General features: G+C 53.5%; 1 protein-coding gene across 1 annotated transcript in view; it reads left to right on the top strand.

Moving 5' to 3' along the window:
* The window catches only part of SND1 (staphylococcal nuclease and tudor domain containing 1), a 441,984-nt gene that overhangs the window by 414,299 nt on the left and 4,291 nt on the right, over positions 1-23,394 (top strand). Inside the window, exons 17-21 of the mRNA XM_011995923.1 lie at positions 9,513-9,701; positions 16,428-16,569; positions 19,806-19,929; positions 20,790-20,859; positions 22,030-22,143. Of these exons, the coding sequence (XP_011851313.1) occupies positions 9,513-9,701; positions 16,428-16,569; positions 19,806-19,929; positions 20,790-20,859; positions 22,030-22,143 (639 nt within the window). The remainder of the gene's footprint in view (positions 1-9,512; positions 9,702-16,427; positions 16,570-19,805; positions 19,930-20,789; positions 20,860-22,029; positions 22,144-23,394) is intronic.

Genomic DNA, 23,394 nt, shown 5'->3' with positions numbered 1-23,394 from the left:
GATGACAGAAATAGGTAACTGATGGAAATGGGTGCCTGAGGAAGCAGAAGAGGTTGTGATCTGGAGCCAAGTTCATTTCTTTTTCTGCAAAATGGATGGAAGGGAATGAAGTAATCATGGATGCTAAATCCTTCTTAACAGCAAAGTGTGAGTCCCCGTGGGAAACCCACAGTGGTTCAGGTATAGGAGCCTGAGAATCAAGGTCTACAAAGCAGAGTGAACTGGCCCCATTGGAGGGTCACAGGTCAGCTACTTCCTGCCTGGGACCAGGGCAGGGGTCTGCACCGTCCCACAGCAGTTCCTGTTGGAACGCAATCTGTCCAACAGGTACCTGCAGAGGGAAACTGACATGTGAACATAGGTACAGGTACCTGCAGAGGGAAACTGACATGTGAACTTGACCTGACTGGACAACATTTGGTTACTTTCAGACCAGGTCAAAGATTAATAACCTCATGCAGTTACTCCATAGATCATATACCGATTTTCCCCAAGAAAAGAGGCCAGCTGTCTTCTCACATCCCTAGCTCCATCCCTTTAGGGCTTGGGTATAGCTCTAAAGCCATAGAGGTTTTTTGACTGGGCTTGGGAGAACATGGGCCACTGCAGCTGACTCCATGGGCCAAACCAGTGTTCAAGATAAAGAACGGAGGCACCGAATGGAAGGCAGCCTTCTTTCCTGGTTTTTTGCCTGGGACTGCCCTTCACATTAACTGGGAACATAAGGAGGAGCTGTGCCATTCAGGCATGCCCGCTCTCAGAAGGCATTCCAGACCCTGCCTCCAGCTTGGGAGACCTTTGGGAAGAGGGGTGAGGGATAGAACGAGAGACAGAACAGAACTGATTCTAGCCACATCCCTGGCACCAGCCTCAGGGAAGAGTGTTAAATCTCCCTCCAGCCTCCAGCACGGGGTTTTCCTGGGAAGATGAACAGTCTGCTTCCTTATTGCCTGCACCAAAGGAACAGATTGCGTCAGTTTGTAAACTGTGTTAGCGCTCACAAAGGCCTGGAGTCAGCAGGTTCGCATTTCCCAGCAGACCCAGATGACGCTGATGGCAGTGGCTGCTGCCTCACTGCCTCAGGCAGGACCAAAGGCAACAGGCAGTGGGGACCAAGTCCTTCTCCCCCTACCCCTACCATCCCACCCCTCATCCCTGAGGTAGGGAAAAGGCATTCCAGTAGGGAGAGAAAGCCACCCTGAGCTTCTAGAGCCAGCTCGCCCACTGTCCAGGCCTTTCCTTTCCAGGAGCCTCTTGGCCCTTCTTGCTGGTGTGCCAGCCCAGGCCTGATTTCCAGGCATTTCTAGCACACCAATGCCAGAAAAGAGGTTTTTTTAGAAAACCAATCCACTCCGTGGGCTGCGCTCGAAAGAATTACCTGGTCCGGAGGTGATGAGGGATTAGGAACAGAGGTGTCACTGGGGATTAGAACCACACTGCCCCAGTAGCACATGAAAAATCCATGCTGCTGCCTGCCTCTAGCCAGCCCACTCCCCACAGATGCGGATGGTAACGAGACCCAGGAGGCACTGCATAGGCACAGCCTCTCGGCTTTCACAGCATTGCCTTATTAATTGCATTGTTAACGTTCATCATCTCTGAAAGAAGTTGGTGTGGCTGTGTGTGACCGGGCGTGGAGGTGATGAGCTGGCTGTGTTAAACTGCTACTGTGTTAAGGTGAGGTGTCTCTTCAAGTTCACAGCTCTGGCTGTGGCAGCACGCTACAGCCTTCACGCAGAAAACCCAGCCTTGGGCAAGGCTACCTCTGCATGGCAGGAAAGGACCCAAGCTACACTCTGGTTACTCCAGAACACTACTCACATTCTTGAAAAAAGCTGCAGCTAGGATGAGTGGGTTGGGAGGAGACAGGAGTATCTTGGACTCGGAGTCATTGTTCAGTTCCCCTCTCTCCATTTCCCACCGCCCCCCTGCAAGTTCTCCAGGACTTGATTGTTAGCAAATGGGGCTTCCCTGCTTGCCCTTCTCTCCCGTGTAACTGTTGCTTTTCATCTCTCCTGTTGGCTTGCAGCCACAGCTGTCAGCTCTGCTGCCCCCATCCTCTGACCTCAGAGAATGCAGAGCAGAGGGAACCTTAGAAACTTTGTTCAACTCTCATTTCACAGATGGAGAAACTAAGCCCAAAGAGAGGTGCAGTGTGCCCAGCCCATAAGAGGCAATGTTGGCACCTGGATCACAGTTCTAGCCCAGGGCCTTTCTCTGCTCCTCAGCGCCTTCTCCCCATCCAGGCCGCTTGCTGTGCTTGTTGCTGGTTGCTTTGGAAATATTGAAAGCAGGAATATGGCCAGAAAGCATGTGGAAAGGATGGAGACTTTTGCCTCTAAAGCCTGTCTGTGGGGACTCTGATGTTACCTTCCCACAGGTAGCCCTGAGCACCCCCACCCTGCTGCCTGGAAGAACTTACAGCCAGCACCCCACTTTGTGTAGTGACTCTTCCTTCCCAGATGCCTCAGGGCAGTGGCACCCTGTGCTGGGCTCTTCTCTACTTGGGACCTGCCTGTCCTGCCTGAGGCTGCCCACCTTCCTTGGTACAGGAGCATCCTCCACACTGTTTTCAGGCAACCTGCAGCCTCACGACCCAGGGCTCTGAGGTTGGCTGAGGCTCAGTAATTTTCTGTGCTGCCTCAGGCATTGTGCACCGCAGTAATGCCTGTGTACTTGAGGGAGACAGTACCTCTTCTCCATCCTCCTGGAAAATAAAAAGGGAAAGGCTTGTATGTGTGTGGGGTCTCCCTGTCCTCCCCCCATTGGTAGTAAATCCCCTGTGTGAACTCTCTCCTTAGGGTGCCCTGAGTCATCAAGGGAAACATGCATCCCCCTGCTGTCTTTCTCTAGTCTCCATTTCTTAATTCTTTTGCCTCCAGTGCCCCCGGCTCCCTTATTTAAGTCAGCCTTACCAGAACCAGCCTCCAGTGCACCTTCTACCGCCTCACCCTCCCCACAACTTCACCTTGACCCAGAGGAGGCTTTAGGAGAGGGACCTGGGTCTTCAACTTTGGCCTACTTAGAAGCACTAGGCATCCAACTTGGCTGCAGGCTCCAGGCGAGTTAAGGACAGACACAGCTAAGTCAGCCCCCAGGGCAGTCAGAATTTCCTCTGTGGTTTGAAAACTGAGTTCTTAAAGAATCTCCCCCACACTCACCACATGCACGCACACCCTCACTCTCCCTCCCCACCCTTCTTTCTTTAGGAAAGAGTTCAGAATCTGAAGTCTAATTGCAGAGGGCTAGAAGAAGTTGAGAATGTTGACATTTCTAAAGCCATCATCCATTGCCTGGCTTTCACTCTTACTCCTTTCTCCAGACCCCTCAGCCAACCCCAAGTGCCTCCCCAGCCCTGCATTGTACTCCACTGCTTAGAGAAGGAGAAGGACTTGGTCCCCACTGCCTGTTTGACTGAAGTACTTTCTGTTTTAAAGAGCTGACAGAATCCAGACAATGGGGAGAAGAGGAACAGTTTGGAGTGGGGACGGGACGGACCAAGTGTATATTTCTGAAGCCCAGGGCACTGAGACTGCTCAGAAAGGGGCCACAGGAAATGAAACAAGTTCCTGGCCACCCGCTTCCTTCCTGTTTGATTTCAACCATGGAGCTGGGGGCTGCTCCATGCTCTTCTCCTCCTCCTTCTCCCCTTCCTCATCCACCCTTCCTGGGAAGGGTGAGACCACAGCCCAGCTGGGTGATCACTGAGGTGTGTGTGTTGCCTGGGCATGGGGAGCTCTTCCTCAGTAATTAGGAGACATGCAAATTAACAGCCTGTGCCATTTGTATTAATTTGGTAAATAAGCCCGAACAATTTCATTAATGGCACATTAATGTGCTTGGGAGCAGGAGGACGCATCCCACTGTGAGGCAGTAGGGCCCACTGGCTGCCCTGGCCCCAGTCAGGCCAGGTCCAGCGTCGAGCTGCTCTCCTGCAGGGCATGGCTAGCTGGCAGCACCCGCCGCTTTGGCCCTGTTGTGGGGAAAGACCTGCCCTGAAGAGAAAGGTATCTATCTGTGCAGGTGGTACAGGGACAGTCACACACCTGAGCTCATTCTGTCAGCCCCACTTGCCTTACCTTCACTCTGTATTTTATGGGAGGACTCCCCGGGTGTAAGAAACCCAAAGCTTTCAGAGGCAGGGAGAATAAAGGAGCTCTTTAAGCAGGGATTGGCCGTTTCTGATGAGAAGTCCCGTGAACACAGCTCAGCAAAGCCAGACAGCTGCTGGATGTAACCATCCCACCAGGGCATCACTGGCATCACTGGCATTTGTTGAAGGGAAGAGGAAGCAGTTTTGTTACCTCATTCAGTGCACAGGACCCCTCCTCATTTTACCATTAAGGAAACAGTCTAAGAGAGGTCAAGTGACTTACCCAAAAATTCACAGCTAGGACTAGGAGTTGATATCTGACTCCAGAATCCATGCTTTTTCTGCCACCTCATGGCCCAGTGTGCTCAGCTCTGGAGAAATTTCACAGTCTGGAACAAGCTTCATTCCCCATGGAGCTGACAGTCTAGTTGGAGGATGAAGACATTTAGAAATGAAATAACTGCCCCCACTAGGAAGTAAATAATTTGTGAAGATCATGTTGAAGCATTTATGTGCCAAGCACTTTTCTAAGTGCTTAACATATTTATATTAGTTCATTTAATCATAACAAATCCTTGAGGTAGATGCTGTTGCAATCCTAGTTTTACAGTAAATAGAGGCACACAGAACTTAAGTGGCACCCCAGAATTCATGGAGGTCTAGGTTGTCTGGAGCCAGAGTCCACACTCATAACCTCCATGCTGTACACTGCCCCATAAATGCCAAAGGGAGGGTAAGCCCATAGGCATTCAGAGGGTGATTCATGGTAGGCCAGGGATCAGGGAAGCCTTCCCAGAGAAAGTGGCATTGAAGCGGGCAAAGGTGCAGTCCAGGTATTCAGCAACCTCAAAATCCCCACCCACTCTACCAGCATCAAGAGCAGAGAGCAAGAGATGCTGGCAGACCAGCAGGACTGCGAGTGAGGCAGACTGAAATGGCTGTCAATATCTGAAGGTCACGCTGACCTTCAAGCCTCTAGGCTGTTCGCTTCTTAACTAGTTACCACCAAGCCCCTTCCTCAGTGTGGTGCCACCTGCACCTTCTTATAGTCTCTTGGGAGGTACCCTCCTCCCCCAGAACCGTGTGTCTTTCTAGGTCTCAGCTTCAGCATGGGCACTAAATAGAGGGGAATGAAGAGGAGAGCGCTCATCTGTCCCTCGCCACTGCTGCTTGTGTACATGCACACACATGCTCTGGTGCCTTCAAGGCCACATCCACCCACATGTGTGCACGCCAATGCATGCTCTCATACGAAGCCTGCTGCCAGCCTTCTAGCAGCCTGTGGTAGTCACCTAAGCCACCTAAGGCCTAAAGTCACCTGCCATTGTAGGAGGCCTCCTGTGGAAGCTATTGAGTCCAGATCTCTTCCTGAAACACTCCAAGATGCCCAAGAGATGAGTGGCTATGTTATAGCAGTTTGCAAATTACACAACACTCCACCAATAGGAATCTCATTGAATGCTTGCAGTAGCCAGTTGGACAAGAAGAAATTTCTTGTCTATTTACAGGAATGAGCCTCCCCTAACGTGTCTTCTGTTTGAGGCAACTTGTGGGACGTGTCTCCTTATCGTCTCCAGTTTGAGGCAACTTGTGGGAATTAACTCTATGTGTCTATACAATATACAGTCAATCTTCGTTATTTCCTGATTACGTATTTGCAGATTCACCAAAATCTATTTTTGTAACCCCAAATAAATGCTCATGTACTTTTGCAGTCCTTTGTGGACATGCACAGAGTGACAAAAAAAATTGAGTCACCTGGCGGGGCACATTTCCATCTTAGGTGGAACAGGGTAGAACAAGATGACAACACTCTGCCTTCTTGCTTCAGCTTTGATAATATAAACAAGTGTCCTTCTTACAATCTATTTAGCATCATGTTGTTGCATTTTTCATGCTTTTTGTTGCTGGTTTCACGGTTTTAAATGGTCTCCAGCATAGAGCTGAAGTGTTACCTGGTGTTCCTGAGTGCAGAAATACTGGGATGTACCTTACGGAGAAGATATGTGTGTTAGATAAGCTTCATTCAGGCATTAGTCATTGTGCTGTTGGCCATCAGTTCAATGTTAATGAGCCAGCAACACATATTAGACAAGGTGTCTTTAAACAGAAACAGAACAAGGTTATATATTGATTTGATGAAAATATTGTGACCAGAGGCTCACAGGAACCCAAACCTGCATTTCCCCTAGGAGCAATGGTTCAATATTTGCAAATTCAGTGGTCTCTTTATAGAACAAAATTACCACAGATAACAAAATTGAACTGTATGTATATATCTCTGTATGTGTGTATCTTTTAATTAAGAGAAAATGTCAGAGAAATTTTAATCTTTGAGTTGAACAAAGAAATAATACTTGTACAAACATAGACCCACGTAATGTTACAGTTAAGTCATAATTTCCTGGCAGTCAGTGTAAAAGAGAAACATCAAAGGATGATCACACGTGTACATACAACCTGCTTAAACCTCTGCTTGCAACCTCTGTAATTCTCCCAGAGTTAGAGAAGAGTCACACCGAATTCCACAGCCTCGTCCAGGCTGAGGTTTGTGGAGAAGGATAGACACCGCATGGGGTTTGGCTAGAGAGGAGCCAGCCCAGCTTCCCCGAGTGCCTTTGTTTGAGAAATTACTGTGGCTGTGGCAGCTGTAATAAAAAGGAACAGAGCCCGATGGGCGACAGTTTTATCTCCATCTACAACCCAAGATGGATTCGGTGGCAGCACTGTGCCCAAGGCCAGAGATTTCTTTCCTCTGCAGCTGCCTGGGCCCAGGGACTTGTCAAGCCCAAGTTAGCATATCGATTGCAGGCGACAGGCTGGTTAAGTGTGAAGTTGGTGCTCACTTGCCCAGGAGAGCCTGGCTGCACCCTGCAGTGTTGGCCCCAGGTGTGGCTGCTCGTTGCTGGGTTCCTTCTCACATAAGCCCTGGAGAAGGGTGAGCATGTGGATTGCAGCCTCAGAGAGCGAGGTGTGAATGTGGGGTTTGCCATGTGGGTTGGGGTCTGAGCATGGGCACCTCACAGGATAGACAGCAACTGTGCATGCCTGGTTGCCTCTGTGCCTATCTCCGACGTTCTTGCATCAACCCCAGCAACCCAGTGCCAGGAGACACACTGGCCCACCACAAGCTGTCTGGGGGCCTGCCAGGCCTGGAGAGAGGCCTTGTGTCCAAGCAGGAAAGACATCCTTGGTTTTAGGGAAAGGACACTTGGCTACTAAAACTGTGGAAGACAAGAGGTCAGGGAATGCGGAAACCGATGTGGGCCTGGGCTCAGTGTTGGCTGGGAACTGTACCAGCTTCATTTGCTTTTGGCCAGCATGTGTCCAGGAGCCCCTACACACAAGGCAAGCAACCTTTCTGTTCTTCCTTCAGCTTCCCCAGAATTCCTCTAGGACGCTTCTTGACCTTAGCATGTTTGATAAAGCTTGGCAAGTTAGGATGAACAAGAGATAGTCTTCTCGTGTATCATTTTGCCCATCACAGGTCTTGTCCACGCCTACCACACTATCCCCACCACCTGCCCCAACCCCTGCAGGCATGACAGCCTGTTCCCGAATCCTGGCCTCCCCTTGGAGGAGGTGCTCAGTCTTCCAGTGGCCAGGCTTCTCCTGTGTTCCAGCGCCCTGGGCATTTGCAAGGTAGATCCAAGGTGTTGAAACCTGAGCAACCTCAGATTTTGCCCACCTGCCCTTCTCCCCTACAAGAGTAAGTCCTTTCAGTAAGTTAGTTGCCAAAATTAGAGACAGGAGAAACCAATTTTAACACCCACAGGCACTGGACTCTGTCGTGTAGTGCAGGCACTGGGTCAGCCCAGCCAAGCACTGGGGCCAGCACTTTTGCCCAGGCCGCACCAGTGAGCTGCAGGGTCCTGGATGGTGGAGGGGCAGAGGTATGGCAGTGGAAAGAAGGGCTGCTCCTGAAACAGGAGGCTGTGGAAAGCGGGTGTTAGGGACGGGGAGGGTCTTTTCTGTCAGGAGGCAGTGTACAGAAGGCATTGGGGAAACCTGGATTCTGCTCTCAGCTCTACCTTAATAGCTACACTTCTCCAGTGCCACCTACAGAATCAACATGGACTGAACCTATATGTTCTCCATTATCTCTTTTTCTAACCCTAATAGACTCCACACATCCCCTTCTATACCACACTCCAACTTCAGTCATCATTGAACCTGCATTTCCTCTTGAAGGATTAAATGTGGGCCTCAAGGACGGAGAGGGTGTTTAAGAATGGGAGGAAGTGAAGGTCCTGCCTGCCTGGCCCTCCTGTTTTCCTCCCCGATACCTTCTCTCTGCACACCCAGACCACCGTGTCCTTCTGGGGAGGCATGTCACCCAGTATCCCTCATCCCTTCTAACCTTCTATCACTAGCTCCAGCTCAGACTTCGAGAATTCCCAGGTATTTAGACATTCATTTTATTGCCTAATCGAGCTTGAAGGCTTTAAATTAATACAAGTTTTTACATTTGGCAGCAAATACATTTATAGGCCCCTTTAGCAGGGAAAGAAAGAGGTCAGGAGAGAATCAAAGAAGGAATTTATCCTGGGCTGTGGCCTTCACAACGTAGGAGCAGATCAGCTACCACGAGGGCCACGATCCTGAGGCTGCCCTTTTAGAAAAGCAGTCAGTGCTAGGTCTGGGGTCCTGGGTCCTCGGAATGAGACAGTCAGTGGAGGAGGCCTTGAGGCCTGTGGAGATTCCTTGAGGGCTCTGGGGTTCAACCACAGCCCATACACTTCCGGCCACTCCTGCGGGATTGTCACTCACTGCCCTTGCGCTGATGCATTTCCTGCCTACGTCTTTCTACCTCTCCTGTCTCTCTCCTCTCCTCTCCTGTCCTCTCTCCTCTCCTCTCCTACTTTTCATGCAGCCACTTTAATTACCTTCATTAGACATGAATTCGTTCAGCTGTACCAGGAAAAGCAGCCTCTCTCTCCCCAGGGGTTGCCTCGCTCCCTAAGGGCCTGTCTGTCTTCTAGCACAGAGCTGGGGTGGGTGCTGAAGAGTGGGAGGCACCAAGACCTCTTTCTGCTTCTTCACTTGCTCCTGACCTTCAACTGTGCGTTCTCTCTCTCTATCTCTCTGTCTGTCTCAGGTTAAGGAGAGTCCCGTTTGCCCTGGTAGCTTTCTGCCACAAGGAGGGGAAGGGGCTCTGAGAAGAGAGGCGAGTTTTGGGGTGTGTCTGTTCCTGTGAGAGGCTGAAATTGAAGGGTTCTAGGAGTTCCCAGTGCAGGCACTGCACCAGGCTCCCACTCTTCTTCCCCATTCCAGCTGCTACTGCCACATGGAGTGAATGTGGCAGTGGCTGCCAAGGCCTGTGAACCCAAGGCTTCGGCGCTGCTGTCCTCCCCACAGGCACAGCCCCTGCACGCTCAGGCCTGGCCCCCGCAGGCTTATGCCTGTCTCTCTGTCCCAGGTGGAGGTGGAGGTGGAGAGCATGGACAAGGCCGGCAACTTCATCGGCTGGCTGCACATCGACAGCGCCAACCTGTCTGTCCTCCTGGTGGAGCACGCGCTCTCCAAGGTCCACTTCACCGCCGAACGCAGCTCCTACTACAAGTCCCTGCTGTCTGCCGAGGAGGCCGCCAAGCAGAAGAAAGAGAAGGTACGTGTGGCAGCCCAGCCATGCTCTCCCTGCCCTCCCGTCCTCCTCACACACTAATGCTGCTGCCTCCAGAGAACTGCTGCTTCCAGGAGGAAGTCGTTCTGTCATCCCCACACTGAGTAGCCCAGGAAGGTGTTGGTCTCAGACCCCACACCAGGGCCACACACAGGCGAGGAGAGGCTGCCAGCTGAGGTGTCCTCGGCCACAGCCTGTTGCAGACCTGAAGTGGGCCTGGGCTGCCAGCCCAGAACGTCATCAGTGATCCCAGGCCTGCTCAGGTGGGCCTGAAACAGAAAGCTGTCTAGGTGACCGTGGAGCCATGGGACAAAATGCCTGGGGCATCCCTCCCTCCCCAGCCCTGACCCTTCTCTGTCAGTGCCGTCAGAGGGACTGTGCAGCTCAAGTCCACATCTGAATTTCCTTCACATTGCCCCGTGGGGAAACAACCCCAGGAGAAGCCTCAGCCGTTAGGACAAGAGATTTACAACCCATCAGTCTCTGTGGGCACCACACTGAAGAGACAAGGGGGATGGGGTGGAAAGCGGCTTTTGGAAACCAATCGACAGTTGAGGAACCCAGTAGTTTGGAGGTGGGAGCCAGGCTCACTCAGTCTGTTGCTTTTGACTTATAGCCCGGCCCTGATAATGGGGATAAATCAGCCGGCCACCAATTTGTCAGGGCTCCTGTGAGCTTGAGGAAAATTCGTGGGACAGCCGTGCTGAGCCATAAATTTGTTCCAGGAATAAATGCTTCCTTTCCCATGGGGCAGCCATCTGGCTCAAAACTCACTTCCCAGAGCCAAGGCCCAGACACCTGCCAAAAAGAGTCAGGGGCATTGAGGCCCCAGAAGCACCACATTCTTCACCAGCCCCAAGCAGCTGCCTCCTCATTCAGGGCTTCTCTTCGCCCCTCAGGACTGTCCTCCTGGGTCTCTCTGTATCCGTTCTTCCCATCCCCTGGGGATTGGGGCAGGCAACCAACCCCTTGGTGGTAGAGGAGAATGGAGGTAGAAAGACTCCATGGAAAGGTGGACCACAAAGCTACCACAGATGAAAGGGACGGTCGGTGCCCTGGAGGAGGCAGCCACCATGAGACCTCAGAGGAGATTCCCACCTCCTGCTCACATCAAGCCTCCTCCTCCCAGAATGAGGGGGAAGCAGGCAGCCTCAACTCCTACAGGAAAGGAGTCACATGGCTTCTTTCTGGATTTCCTGCTTGTGACAGCTGAACTTAAGACTGCCACCCCCATGTCCTCTGCCTGCTGCAGGGAGAGGGGGGAGAGGCAGCACTGGGCCCTCCTGTTTAAAGGTTGGCACTTTCACAGAAGAGTTAGCAGCTGGGGGTAGAGCGGCAAGCCCCAGAGTCTAAGGCCCAGAGGCCAAAAGCGTCTTCATCCTGGCCCTGCTTCCTGGCTTTTCAGCAGTGAGCGCGGAAGCCACCTTTTCAGAGCTGGGCAATCCTCTACCCTCTGAGAGTAGAGACCCTAGAGGAACCCAGAGGAGCACAGGAAGGGGACTCTGGCCTGAGATGGAAGGGTGGGTTCCCTGCCAGAGGCTGTGCTGAACTCAGCATCATTATTTACTGCACAGTGTGTTTGTCTGAAAGAGCCCAAGTCACCATTTTGCTGGTGCTACTTGATGATGCTGAGGAGTAATTACCAGTGATTAATTACTTACATGGCCTGTGTGTTTTTATTCTAGTCCAATTAAAATGCAGTGCACAACTCTCAGTGCTAGGGCCTGCCGCCTCCTGGGTCCCTCTCCTGCAAATCCCGGTCTGCTCATCAAGGATCCTGAGGAACCGAGGCTGGCTTTCCTCCTGGAGGAGCTGTTTCCCAGGAGCAGCACTAGCAGAGCTTTGTAACAGCTCTCAGTGTTGGCTGGACCCCGACAAGAGCATCTGGTGGCCAGCTACGGGACAGTAACCTGAGTATCTGGGGTGTACCCAGCCTTGTCCCACTTGACCCCACAAGGGCTGCCTTACCTGTCAAGAGACAGTGGTTATGAGATGCTGTTAGCATCAGGATGCATGAATGTTTGTTCCTGTAGCTAACCAAGGAAAGGTAATGCTGAGGGATTCTGTGAGACCAGGAAGTGCAGAAGGCTTTGGGAGTGTGATTATGTGTGCATGCATTCATGAGTGTGTCTGTCTTGGGGAATCTGACAATGCTGGTTTCCCAGCTGTGAGGGCTTAACTGCCTCCCTGCTGAGTGTATTTCCTCCCTGTGCCCTGTGGATGCCTCCTCAGTGAAGAAGGTGATAGGGCCCTCCACTTCCCTGGCAGGAGGTAACCCCCACCTCCTCCTCAACAGCCCTGGATAGACCTGAGGACCAAGGAGGGAACCACAGATGGCAGATGCCTGTCCCCACTCCTTAACCCTACCCCCCACGTGTGCCCAGCAGGGCCCTGCACAGGGCTGGATTGGCCATCGATTGGCTTTTATTGAGCTTGGCTTCCCTGCTGCAGGCCCAAAGGCCTCTGCCACCTTGGCCCCTCGCCAGCCCCACCCCTGGAGCCTTGCAAGCAGCAATGTTAAACAGGATTTAGAAAGGAAAGACTCCAGCCAATGGATCCTCAGTCCACAGTCCCCATCACCTGCCAAGGGAAGGACCTGGGCATCCCTGAGGGTGAAGTGCAGGGAAGAGAGCGGGCCAGGGCGGGGAGAGGACAGGAGAGACAGCCTGACCTGCCTGCTCTGTGCCTGGCTTGATGGGCTCTTTCCCTCAGGGTGGCCGGAGCAACAGAACATAAGAAGCCCCGGAGTATAGAGGGGACCCAAGCAAGGCAGGAACTTGCATGGCAGAGCAGCCTGGAGCAGATGAACAGGCAGGAGGGGCCTCCATCCACCCTTCCCAGTCTTGCTCTGTAGCCAGGGCCATTGGGGGTACCAGCAGTGCCCGCCATCGGCAGAGCTCCACCCTGGCCTTGGCCTGGAGAGACACTTCCCCCACCTGACCGCAAACCCTGCCATCAGTCAGCTGGGACACTCTCTCCACAACATTATGCTTAGTAACTGCCTCTCCACGTGCTCAGAGGTAGTCCATGAGCAAAGGCAGACTGTCCTATGGTTGGCTCTCCCAGCATTCCTGGGCCCTGCTGCTTAGGTCAAGCTCAGGACCTCTGCCCAGCTCTTTGGCCATAGAGGCTCTTTCCCAGCTCCTCCATCTTTCAAGAGTCTGGGGTGGCGCCATACAGCACTAATTCTCTGTGTCTGGGTGTATAATTACTATTCCTTCTGGAAAGGATCTTTGAGTTTTCCTCGTCATCTCCCCAGAGGTCCAGGAAGAGGAGCAGCTACAATGGGGATTCCCAGAAACCAGCTTCTTGTGGGAAATCTGAGCTGTGAGGGGCTGACGATGGCTGTGGAAAGTGGCTAGGTCTGGCAGGTGTCTTGCCAGTGAGTGTGTGTCCTCCGTGCACCCCGGCTGTGCAGAAGGGCAGCCTGAGTCAACATGAGCAAATGCGCCCTTGTTCTAAGGATGGGGACAAGGGCAGCCACGCCTTTCCCAGCTGACTGACTCCTTCCCACCAAGGGGCCACCTGGCCAGCCTGCATGTACCAGCTTGCCCATGTGGCTGCAAGTCCCAAGGAACAGCTGATCACCTCCATCCCCACAGGGAAAGAGGAAACCGTCATGGCTGCACTGCCTGAAGGGCCAAAGGTCAGCCTCTCCTAGAAACAGAGTTCCTTTATCTGAGGAGGCAGCTGTCTCTCTCCTACCCTCTAGATGCTTCTTGGCAACCTCGGGTGCCAAGCACTTTGTGTATGGAGACACCTTGCTTCTGCTGTCTTCTCAATTCAGGTGGCAGTTTGCACCGCCCCACCCACCACGAAGTGAGCTGTGGCACCTTGTCACAGGACTGGCCCTAGTGCTGGGAGCTGAGGGCCATCCCCAAGGCTTTGGTTTGCATCTTCCATAACCTCACACCTGTTGCCCACCTGAGCCTGCTGGGAAAGAAGCTCCACCCCAGTCTCCCCAAGGAGGAGACCTGATGCTGTCGCCCAAGGCACTTTTACTTGAGGAGTCTTTAGCATTTTCTGCTTTCACCCTGTCAGTGTGTTCCTAATTCAACAACACTGCTGAGGGGCCGCCTTTCCTCACAGCCAAAGGAGCAGGGTAGGGCTGGGATGGGAGCCCTCAACAGCTCTCAGGCTCAGGGCCCATGGTCCACTCAGGAACCAGCACAGAGTGCCAGTCTCTGTTAAGCTCAGTGCTGGGAAAGGAGGGAGCTGGCAGGAAGAGGGAAGGGCCCCTGCGTGGGATGCAGAGGGCATGCTGAGGGATTCAGGACTGCAGGGGTGCCTGCTGGTGGGGATGAGGGGGCAGACTCCTGTGACAGGAGGGCTCCACCCCAGTTTACTTAAGGTTGTGCTGACAGTCTCATCTCTGAGACCGAGCGAGTCCCATTGATCCTCAGAGCTGCAAGGGTCCCAGAAGGGCTGGGAGCCCAGGTGTCAATAGGAGTGGCTGGCTAGGTAGATACCAGTGAACTTCCAGCTTCAGAGGCCCAGGGGGAAAGCCTCAGGCTTATCAGGATATAGGCTTGGCATCGGAAGCATTTATGGCTATCTCCCTCTCCCCACTGCCCCCCACTCCCACCCCCAGCCCTTTCACAGGGAAGCCCACAAGCTAGAGACCCACTTCCCCACATGGGCAGGGAGGCCCTTGAGGGATTAGGGCCTCTGTCCTGACTAGAGGCAAAGCTGTGGGTTAAAGTCCTGCTGCCTGCCTCCTCCCCTCTGGCCAGCCAGGGCTTAGGGGACTAGAAGCAGCAGCGTGTACAGAGATCTGTGGTGATGGGAACAGGTGTTAAGGTATCGGGAGCCTGGAAGATGAGAAGGGGTCAGGAGCTATTTGGATAGGAGCCCAGAGCACCAGACCAGGGGCCCACAAGCCCAACCATAGAAGCCACTGCTTGGTGTAGGATGGTAGAAAGCTTGGGCCTGGGAGATGTCTCAGTCATTCCACCATAGCCGCTCCTTCTAGTGGAAGAACCCACACTCACACTCACGCCGCATTAAAGGCAGAAGTGTGGGGTCTGGGTTGAGCCAAGGTTGTTCCAGAATTCCAGCATTCCTGCCCTTCTGCTGTGTCCTGAAGCTCCTGAGGAATCTGCATTTCAGCTGAGAGAGAAGAAAAGGGGACCCAGAAAAGTTTGACCAAAGTCAAACGGCAAGTTCAAAAACAACAGGGACATGAGGCCTCATCTCCCTCTCCACCCCCCACTAACAAACAGCTTTTTCCTCCTGGTTGATGGTATTTTCTCGGGGATACCTAGTTAATGCCAAATGCCCCTGGAAGAGCTCTAGAGCCAGGCTGCCTGTGTTTGAATCCTGATTTCACTACTTCTAGCTGCAAGCCTGTGTACCTCAGTTTTCCCATTTGTAAAACAGGGATAATATCAAGACCTACTCAAAGGGCCGATGTAAAGACTACATAAATTAATATTTGGAGAATGTTTAGAATGGTACCTGCCACCTAATAGGCACATAAGTTTTGGGCAAATACTTTTAATCATCCTTATTCCTGTGTGTGTCTTTGGGACCCCAAGCGTGATCCAGTCTCTGGACTCTCCCACCCGCCCTTCCTGCTGCTCAGCTGGAAACCACCTCCCTCCCCTGCTCTGACAGACCTCACCATTTGGATAATCTTCTGGCTGCAGGATTGGACTTGACACACTGTCACGTCAAATCAGCTTCTGAGCCACTGCAGCCCTGACAGCACAGGGCCTGGGGAAGGAAGGGAGAGAGGGAAGGGTGGAGAGCGCATGGCCCAGCTTCTGGGCTGAGGTCAGAGCAACCTGCTGGAGGTGAGGAGGATGGAGAAAATGCTGAGCAGAAGCATTCTTGGTGAGCTCTTCCCCAGCCTAGGGTTGCGGCTTGGACTGCCTCAGGAGCACCAGAGGCCCTGTGACAGCAGGAGGTCCTGCAGAATTCAGAGGCGCCCTGCAGAGGGCCACGGGGAAGGGAGATGGGGAACCGGAGCAAGAGAGGTGCGGGTGTGAGGAGCCCAGAGCCAAAGAGTTCGTGAAAGCAGGGCTCTCACACTTGGACGTGCATGAGATGGCCTGGGAGTCTGGTTTTGCTCTTTTTTACTCTCTCTGGGATGCTCAGAACAGATTGTAATTTGGTGGGCCTGGGGTAGGATCCGGGGCCTGCATTTTTAATAAACTCCCTTGTTGGTTCTGATGCCTGCCCGAATTTGAGAACTGCTAGATGAGAACTTTAGAGAGCCCACCTTTCGCCTCCGAGATAGAGGGCTTCAGGGGCTCAGCCGGGTGTGAATCCAGTGCCCCACAGTCACTCACCCAGGGCCGATCCCATTTGCCCAAAACCTCTTTCCCAGTGTCTTTTTTTCCCTTCTTCTTCTTCTTCTTTTTTGAGACAGAGTCTTGCACTGTCACCCAGGCTGGAGTGCAGTGGCATGATCTCGGCTCACTGCAACCTGTGCCTCCCAGGTTCAAGCAATTCTTCTGCCCCAGCCTTCCAAGTAGCTGGGACTACAGGCACCCACCACCGCACCCAGCTAATTTTTTGTATTTTTAGTAGAGATGGGGTTTCACCATATTGGCCAGGCTGATCTCGAACTCCTGACCTCGTGATCCACCCGCCTCAGCCTCCCAAAGTGCTGGGATTACAGGCATGAGCCACTATGCCTGGCCTCCCCGTGTCTTTTATGACTTCACTTCCTCACCCTCTTCTCACTTCTGCCGACTGAACATGCAGGTCTGGGCCCACTATGAGGAGCAGCCTGTGGAGGAGGTGATGCCAGTGCTGGAGGAGAAGGAGCGATCCGCCAGCTACAAGCCTGTGTTTGTGACCGAGATCACTGACGACCTGCACTTCTACGTGCAGGATGTGGAGACCGGTGAGTGCTCAGGCCGCTGGCTCGTGGTTCCTTGCTTGGTCCAGCTAGTGCTGCCTGGGGGTAGGAGGCCTCTGCCCAGTGGGTGGGAGGAACGCTGCCTAGGCAGTCCAGGAGCCTCCCCTGAAGAGCTCACGTTGCCGCCCCTATCCCCCTGCCTTGTCCCACTGCTCCTCTGGGCTTGGGGTTATTTCAGGAACCTTCACATGAGCCCTGGCGTGGGCTCAGGCATGGAGGTGCTGCCGGGCAGGTCCTCTGAGAGCAGGTGAGATAACTAGGTTTATCTGGGTGGAGCTCTGAGCCTCTTAGATGATTGTTTGTTCCCACACACTCCTGACTATGCTGGGCAGGAAGATTTGTAGCCCCCAGAGTGTGTCAGGCATCAGCCAGGCATCGCTCAGCCCCTTTCCCTCTGGGGAGCAAGGAGTGGTGCTGGGTTTGTCTCTGCTGGGGTTTCTCCTTCTGTAGAGGTTAACATAGCCCTGAGTGATAGCCAGTTTCCATGGAAACAGGCAGCGCTCTAGGGGAAGACATCCCCGGGCAGTCTCTGAAGGACCTTCTCCTCCTTCCATCCTGAGTGGTGTACACTGTTGCCAGGGTCCCCTGGGCAGAAACCTGGGGTTTCTGGAGGCCAAAGGGCAGGAGAAAGCTCTAGCAGCCGCTGGCTCGACTCCACCTCTACCCGCTTATACTTTCCATCCTGACCTCCCTCTTCTCATGGCCACCCTGTGCAGGGAAACAGTTGAGTTTGGAACGGAAGGAAAAGCTCTTAGAGCTGCCTCTGCATCCCAGGAAACAAATCATGGTAGGCAGAGGTGGGCAGAGGGAGCTGGAAGTGTCAGTGACATTCAGGCAGTCCCCCAGATGGCAGGACACAGCTCTGCCCAGCCTCCTCAGCCCACCCCAGGCCAACTCCAGCCCCATCTCAACCACTTCCCTCTAATGCTATTTCCCAGGCAGCTGCCTTTGTGAGTGTCATTTCACCAGGAAAAACTTGACCATTCCTGGCCCTGGGCTGGCTGTGCTTAAAAAGGAAAAACGCGAAGGGGAGGGGTAGAGATGGAGCCGATGAGCCTTTGGGATTAGGTTCTCTTGAGGTCAGCCACAGTCCTGCCGAAAGCTGCTCCAGCAGTTGCCTTGGGAATGAAATCGGGCAGTGGCCAGCCTCTAGGGCTGGGTCATGTGACAGGGAAGGAGTCTTATAGTGGTGGTCTAGGTAGGAACAAGAACTGTTCCTGGGCAGAGGAACCAGCTAGAATTCACCACCCCTAAATCCCCACCAGTCCTCCAGAGAACTTGAGCAAAAGGAGGCGATCACTCCCAGGCAGGCTCTACTCAGCCGCTGGGCCCTGCTGGGGGGGACCCGCCTTGACTCAGAACAAGCCCCTGAAGTCTTAGGGAGCAGAAATCTGAAGCAGAAAAGAAGAAAAAAGAGAAAACCATGTGTCCTTGGAATGCTGGAAGAGAAGGGAGTGAGGCCCTTCCTGGCGGGCCACCTGGGGATTTGTGGTGGTCTCCAGAGAGGAAGGCCCCTGCCCTCTGGTGGCTCCGTGGTATCCATGGAGATAAACCTCAGAATCCACAGTCCCCCTCTGCTGAAACCTTTCATCCCCTCTCGGGGGGCATCCTCTCGCCCCGTCTCCCTTCTTTCAATTAAAGTCTGTCTTCGAGAAGGATCTGACAAAAACATTGCCATTAGCTGCAAATGACCAGTGAGTCTCTGTAAGGACCTCCCAGAGGGCTTTGCCTGTTGGCAGGAGGCAAAGTCCTGCTTCTGTTGCCTTGGAGCAAAAAAATGAAAGTAGACCAAGTTAGGGAGGAAGCTGTCTGTCAAGGCTTCTTAATCCCTGGAATTTCACTGTCTGTGGTAGGAACACTGTCTAAAAAGAATTATAGAGGGCTGGCCACTGGGGAGGGGGAGGGGCAGCTGCTACCTTCAGGCCTCTGTCCTGTGGATGCACGACCAGTGGCCTCTGCAGCAGCCTAAGAGTGGACACACATCCCTGCATGCTTATGCAGAGTTTATTTTCAATGCAGCTGAATTATTAAGCACCCTGCATGCATTGGGGATTCTACCAGGCCTTGCGTGAGTAAACAGAAAGAAGTGAGCTGTGGTCTATGCCCTGAAGGAGCTCACAGTGTAGTAGCAGGTAACTTGTAAGGCTGACTGTGGCAAGTGTAACAACAGACATATGTTGCGCCCTCCTTACAGCACTGCCTTGGGCCCTGAAGATAAAGAGAGGACTCCCACACTTAGACTACACATCCACGGTCACCCTCCTTGCTTCTGAGAGGAAAGGGGCAAAAAGGGTCTGAGACTGAGCTAGAATCAGGGCTAGAGGGGACATAAAAAGGGAAGCCACAGGGGACTGATGCCTCCCCGAGTCAGGGTGGGAGGATTCTTTAAGGAGCCAGGGAGAGAAACTGAGTAGGCCCTAGTTTTGTTGGCAAAACAGGCAAAAGCAGCAGGACTGCTGACCCAAAGTCAGAGTGCTTAGGGAAAGACAAGGTAGGGAATCCCTCCTCCAGTGGATCAGGGGCCCTGAGTAGCGGGGTGGGACAGTAGAGCCCCAGCCCAGCAGCACTGGAAGTCCTGTTCAGCATGTATCTTGCAGGGTGACAAGGGTCAGAGTGGCCAAGTTTGAATAATACTGAGGCTCTGGTCCTGATCCAAGAATTCCTCCCCCATCTTCCATGGCGTCAGTTCCGGGGCCTTTTCCACAGTAGTGTGGGGCCCATCCTTCATCCCTACTTTTGCCCTCTGGGAGGCAGTGGACAGTGGCTTCTGTCAGTTACCACCTCTGTGACCCAGGCCAGGAGCTGGCCTTGTAGAAATGCAGTACAAGCTGGCCAGCCCTCACCCTGGAGGAGGCTGTTTGGCATTGTCCTTGCTCCCTGTCTTCTTGCTTTCTCCACCTCCTTAATCAAAGCTCAGGCACATCCCAAGGGCTCCCACACCCTGGGCCAGCAGACTGGAGAGCTGAGATGGCAAGGCTGTGTGTGCCTTTAAGGCCCAATGTGTCAGCAAGTCACCAGTGCCACTTCTGAAGGCAGATGGCATGAAACCTCTGGAGTGAGGACCAAGAGGGCTTCCCCACATGGGTTGGGGACAGAGCCAGTGCTGCAGTGCCCCCCAGAATTTCACATTGAGCTCCCTCCCCAACCCCTCCCAGAAAAACCCTCCAGCGGCTTCAAGGAACCCAGCACCCAGGTCTCACTGCACTCTTCCTCCCTGGCAGGCACCCAGTTGGAGAAGCTGATGGAGAACATGCGCAATGACATTGCCAGCCACCCCCCTGTAGAGGGCTCCTATGCCCCCCGCAGGGGAGAGTTCTGCATTGCCAAATTTGTAGATGGAGAATGGTAAGCCACTTGGAACAGCAAGGCAGAGTCTTGAGCAGAAACGATAGCAAGGCTGTCCTCAGGCCCCGGGCGTTGCCTTAGCAGTCTGGTTTCCCCAGCTGGTTAATGGTGGCCCCCAGCAACTCTCCTGAGTGTCCCTCTTCATTGCCCACAGCCCATTTGGGGCCTCGCTCTGGCCTGTGCACCCCCTGCCAGACAGAAGTGGCTCCTTCCTTCTCTCCTGGGGGATTCCAGAGTGGGAGCCCTGGCTGGCTGGCTGGCTGGCTGGCTGGCTGGCCGGGCTGTCCAGCACACCCCTCACCTCACCCGGGAAGAATGATGTTACACGGGGCTGAGGTAGAGGCTGGGCCACGGTAAGCCCATACCAGCTGCCTGACCCTCCTCCCCGGCTGTCTAGGACATGAGCAGCAGTGCTCACAGGCCAGAAGAAGGTCGCTGATGTGTAATCTACCAAGGGAGGGCCCACGGCCTCCCAGGGTGACGAAGTGACTTGGATGTGTTCCCTGCTGCGGCCTCCCAGACAGATCTGCTGGCTAATTACAGCTGCTGTTTAGTGCTCTGGGTTTAAACAGCAGACATCAATCTAGTCATTAGTCTTGTTGCTTTATGCCCCAAGGACACATTAATCTGCTCCACATGCTCCTTTCTCCCTCTTCTGCTCCCAGCTATGCTCTGATTCCATTAGGTGGTGGCCACAGTGCCCGAGGCTGGGCCTAGATGGAGTGCAGTAACTGTCCCCTGTGACACCCGTTGAACCCGGGCAGGAAAATGCTGTGCCCCTGCCCCGCCATTGCTGAGGCTCTGGGAGCCCAAGACTCCTTGGGGCTGTCTCTTGAGCTCTGCCCATGATGCCATTGCAGGTACCGTGCCCGAGTAGAGAAAGTCGAGTCTCCTGCCAAAGTACATGTCTTCTACATTGACTACGGCAATGTGAGTGTTGGGGACCAGGATGTTGGGGGGGCTATCAAACAGCAGCCCCCGGGTCAAATCCGTCTGATCTCTCCAAGGTCCTTCTGAGCTTACCAATAGAACAATGAGCACTGGGGCATGTCTGCTGTGCGTGTAACAGGCCAGGCCCCCTGAGTGACCTAGCAAAACTGGGGTCTATGACCAGTGGCTGCAAGCACTGATAGGTCCCACGTCCAGACCCCACAGATGAGTGTCCAGCCACACCCACAGTTCCTCTTCTGCCTGAGGTCTCTGCAGAATGGGGGCAGGGCCTCTGTAGCACTTGGAGGGCCTTTACACCCACAGTTCCTGGTATTCAAGCCAAACTGGGTGTTTGTTCCATGCGCTAATCCCCAGCACATCCCCAAACTCAGGCTTGCTGGGAAGGGACAGTCACGAGGTGACAGTGACTGGCACCCTTGGGAGAAAATCTCTCCAGCTGGACCTGGGAGTCTACTGACAACTCCTGGGAGAGTCTCTTTAGGAACAGCAGCGAGCCGGTGAGAAAGCTGTCGTTCAGGAGGGTCAGGAGGGTGATGCTCCTGAGTCATGACTCTGCTTGTCTGCATTCCTCCCATACGTTCCTCAAGGGCTAAGACTGAGGATCTGTTAATAGAGATCCCAGAGCTGGGCCATGCTGCCAACCTATCTTCTGGGAATACACAAAGGAAGAGGTCGTGCCAGACGAGGGCGAACCCAGATGCCTGGGCCAGAACCACAGGCAGGCCCAGTGACCACGGGGATACTTGTCTTGGTGTGCTCCCCTAGCCAGCAGCTGGAGCACCCCCTGGCCTGTGGGAACGTAGTCAGGGAACCCATGTCACAGACAGGGCATTGGGAGGAAATGGAAAAGCGATTAGAGTCCAGTTATACTGTGATCGTTTTCATGGGAACCACTAGGTGTGCCAGCACCAGGCCCAGAGTGAGGGTATGAGCCACAGCTCCCCATCTACTGCTGGACCCGCAGGGCACGTTCTCCCCAGCCTTCACCCACTGGGGAGCCTTTGTATGTGGCAAAGTGGAACCAAGTCATGGGACGAACAGGGTGGCCCAGAGTTAGCATTCCCAGAGGCCTGGCCACAGAGAGCTGTCCTGTGAGAGAGCAAGGGGGCAGCGAGTATGTGACATGTTGGCCTGCTGCTTTCTCTGCAGAGAGAGGTCCTGCCATCCACCCGCCTGGGAACCCTACCACCTGCCTTCAGCACTCGGGTGCTGCCAGCTCAAGCCACGGAGTATGCCTTCGCCTTCATCCAGGTGCCCCAAGATGTAAGTCTGGAGTCTTCCTCCTTCCAAAGGGTACTGTCCACTGACACTCAGCCGCTGCTGCAGCCCTCATGGGCTGACAGGAGAAGATGGAAACTATGACGGTCTCTTAGTAGTAGGACTCAAGAGATGGGAAGTTGAGGAAGATGCTACCGAGGAGGTAGTATTAGAGCATTCTAGCTAGTTCATAGAAGCAGGTAGGCCAGGGTGCGTTTGGACAAAGACTAGACCACCACAGCTGCATCCCAGGGGGCTTTTGGAAAGTGGCAGGAGATGGTCGGGCAGTGGCAGGAGGTGAGATGGGAAAGGCCTTGATGTCGTGGACTTGTCTACCCTGGCAAGGAGTTTATTCTTTGTGCTGTATAGGCAGGAGGAATGTGGCACCATTTCTAGGAGAAGTGTGACATGGTCCAAAACGTTTCTGAAAGTTAGTTCTGATGGCACAGTGAACAGAGGGACTAGAAGGAATGGGTGGGAGACAATTATAACAGTCCAGGCTAGAGACGAAGGTGGCGCTGGGTTTCTTATGTGTGGATATGTTGCTGTTGGCCAAGGAGAATGAGAAGGAGCAAATTTGGGCAGTGGGACCTCCAGGCAGACTTACAGTTTTCAGTTGGGGAGTGAGATGAGACCCGGAATGTATGGGTCTGTGTAGTTAAAACCGTGGTGGTGTACAAGATTGCCCAGATTGAGTATGTGGAAGGTGTGATGGGGAGGAGAGAGAATATTAGGAAGTGCTGGGGTCCTGCCATCTGAGAACAGGAGCCCAGAGGCAGCATGTGCAGCCAGAGAGGAGAGAACCCATGCTGTGGGTCGTGGATCCCCTCTGTCCCCAGAAACAGAAAGCCAGTCTGCAATGTCCAGATCCCCCGGGAGCTCAGGCAGGTTGAGGCTTCCCAGGGGCTGCTCTTGGCTTTAGCTTTGCGAAGGTGCCTGGTACCTGGAGTGAGAGCTGCATGAACACCATGGTTGGCACTGTCACCAGATAAAAGGTGCAAATGAAGAATAAGCACATTTACTCTCCACCTTTTCACAAAGTTGCTGAAGGGCAGGAGAGAAGCAACAGAAAATGCTGAAGGCAAGTACCACAAAACAGGTCGGTGAAGACAGACATGTGGAGTCAGGTGCAGTGGCTCACGCCTGTAATTCCAGCATAGGAGGCCAAGCAGGGAAGATTGCTTGAGGCCAGGAGTTCAAAACCAGCCTGGGCAACATAGTAAGACCCTGTCTCTTAAAAAAAAAAAAAAAAAAAAA

This window comes from Mandrillus leucophaeus, unplaced genomic scaffold, assembly GCF_000951045.1.
Source record: "Mandrillus leucophaeus isolate KB7577 unplaced genomic scaffold, Mleu.le_1.0 Scaffold5, whole genome shotgun sequence".
NCBI lineage: Eukaryota > Metazoa > Chordata > Mammalia > Primates > Cercopithecidae > Mandrillus > Mandrillus leucophaeus.
This window is presented reverse-complemented; position numbering and strand designations above follow the sequence as displayed.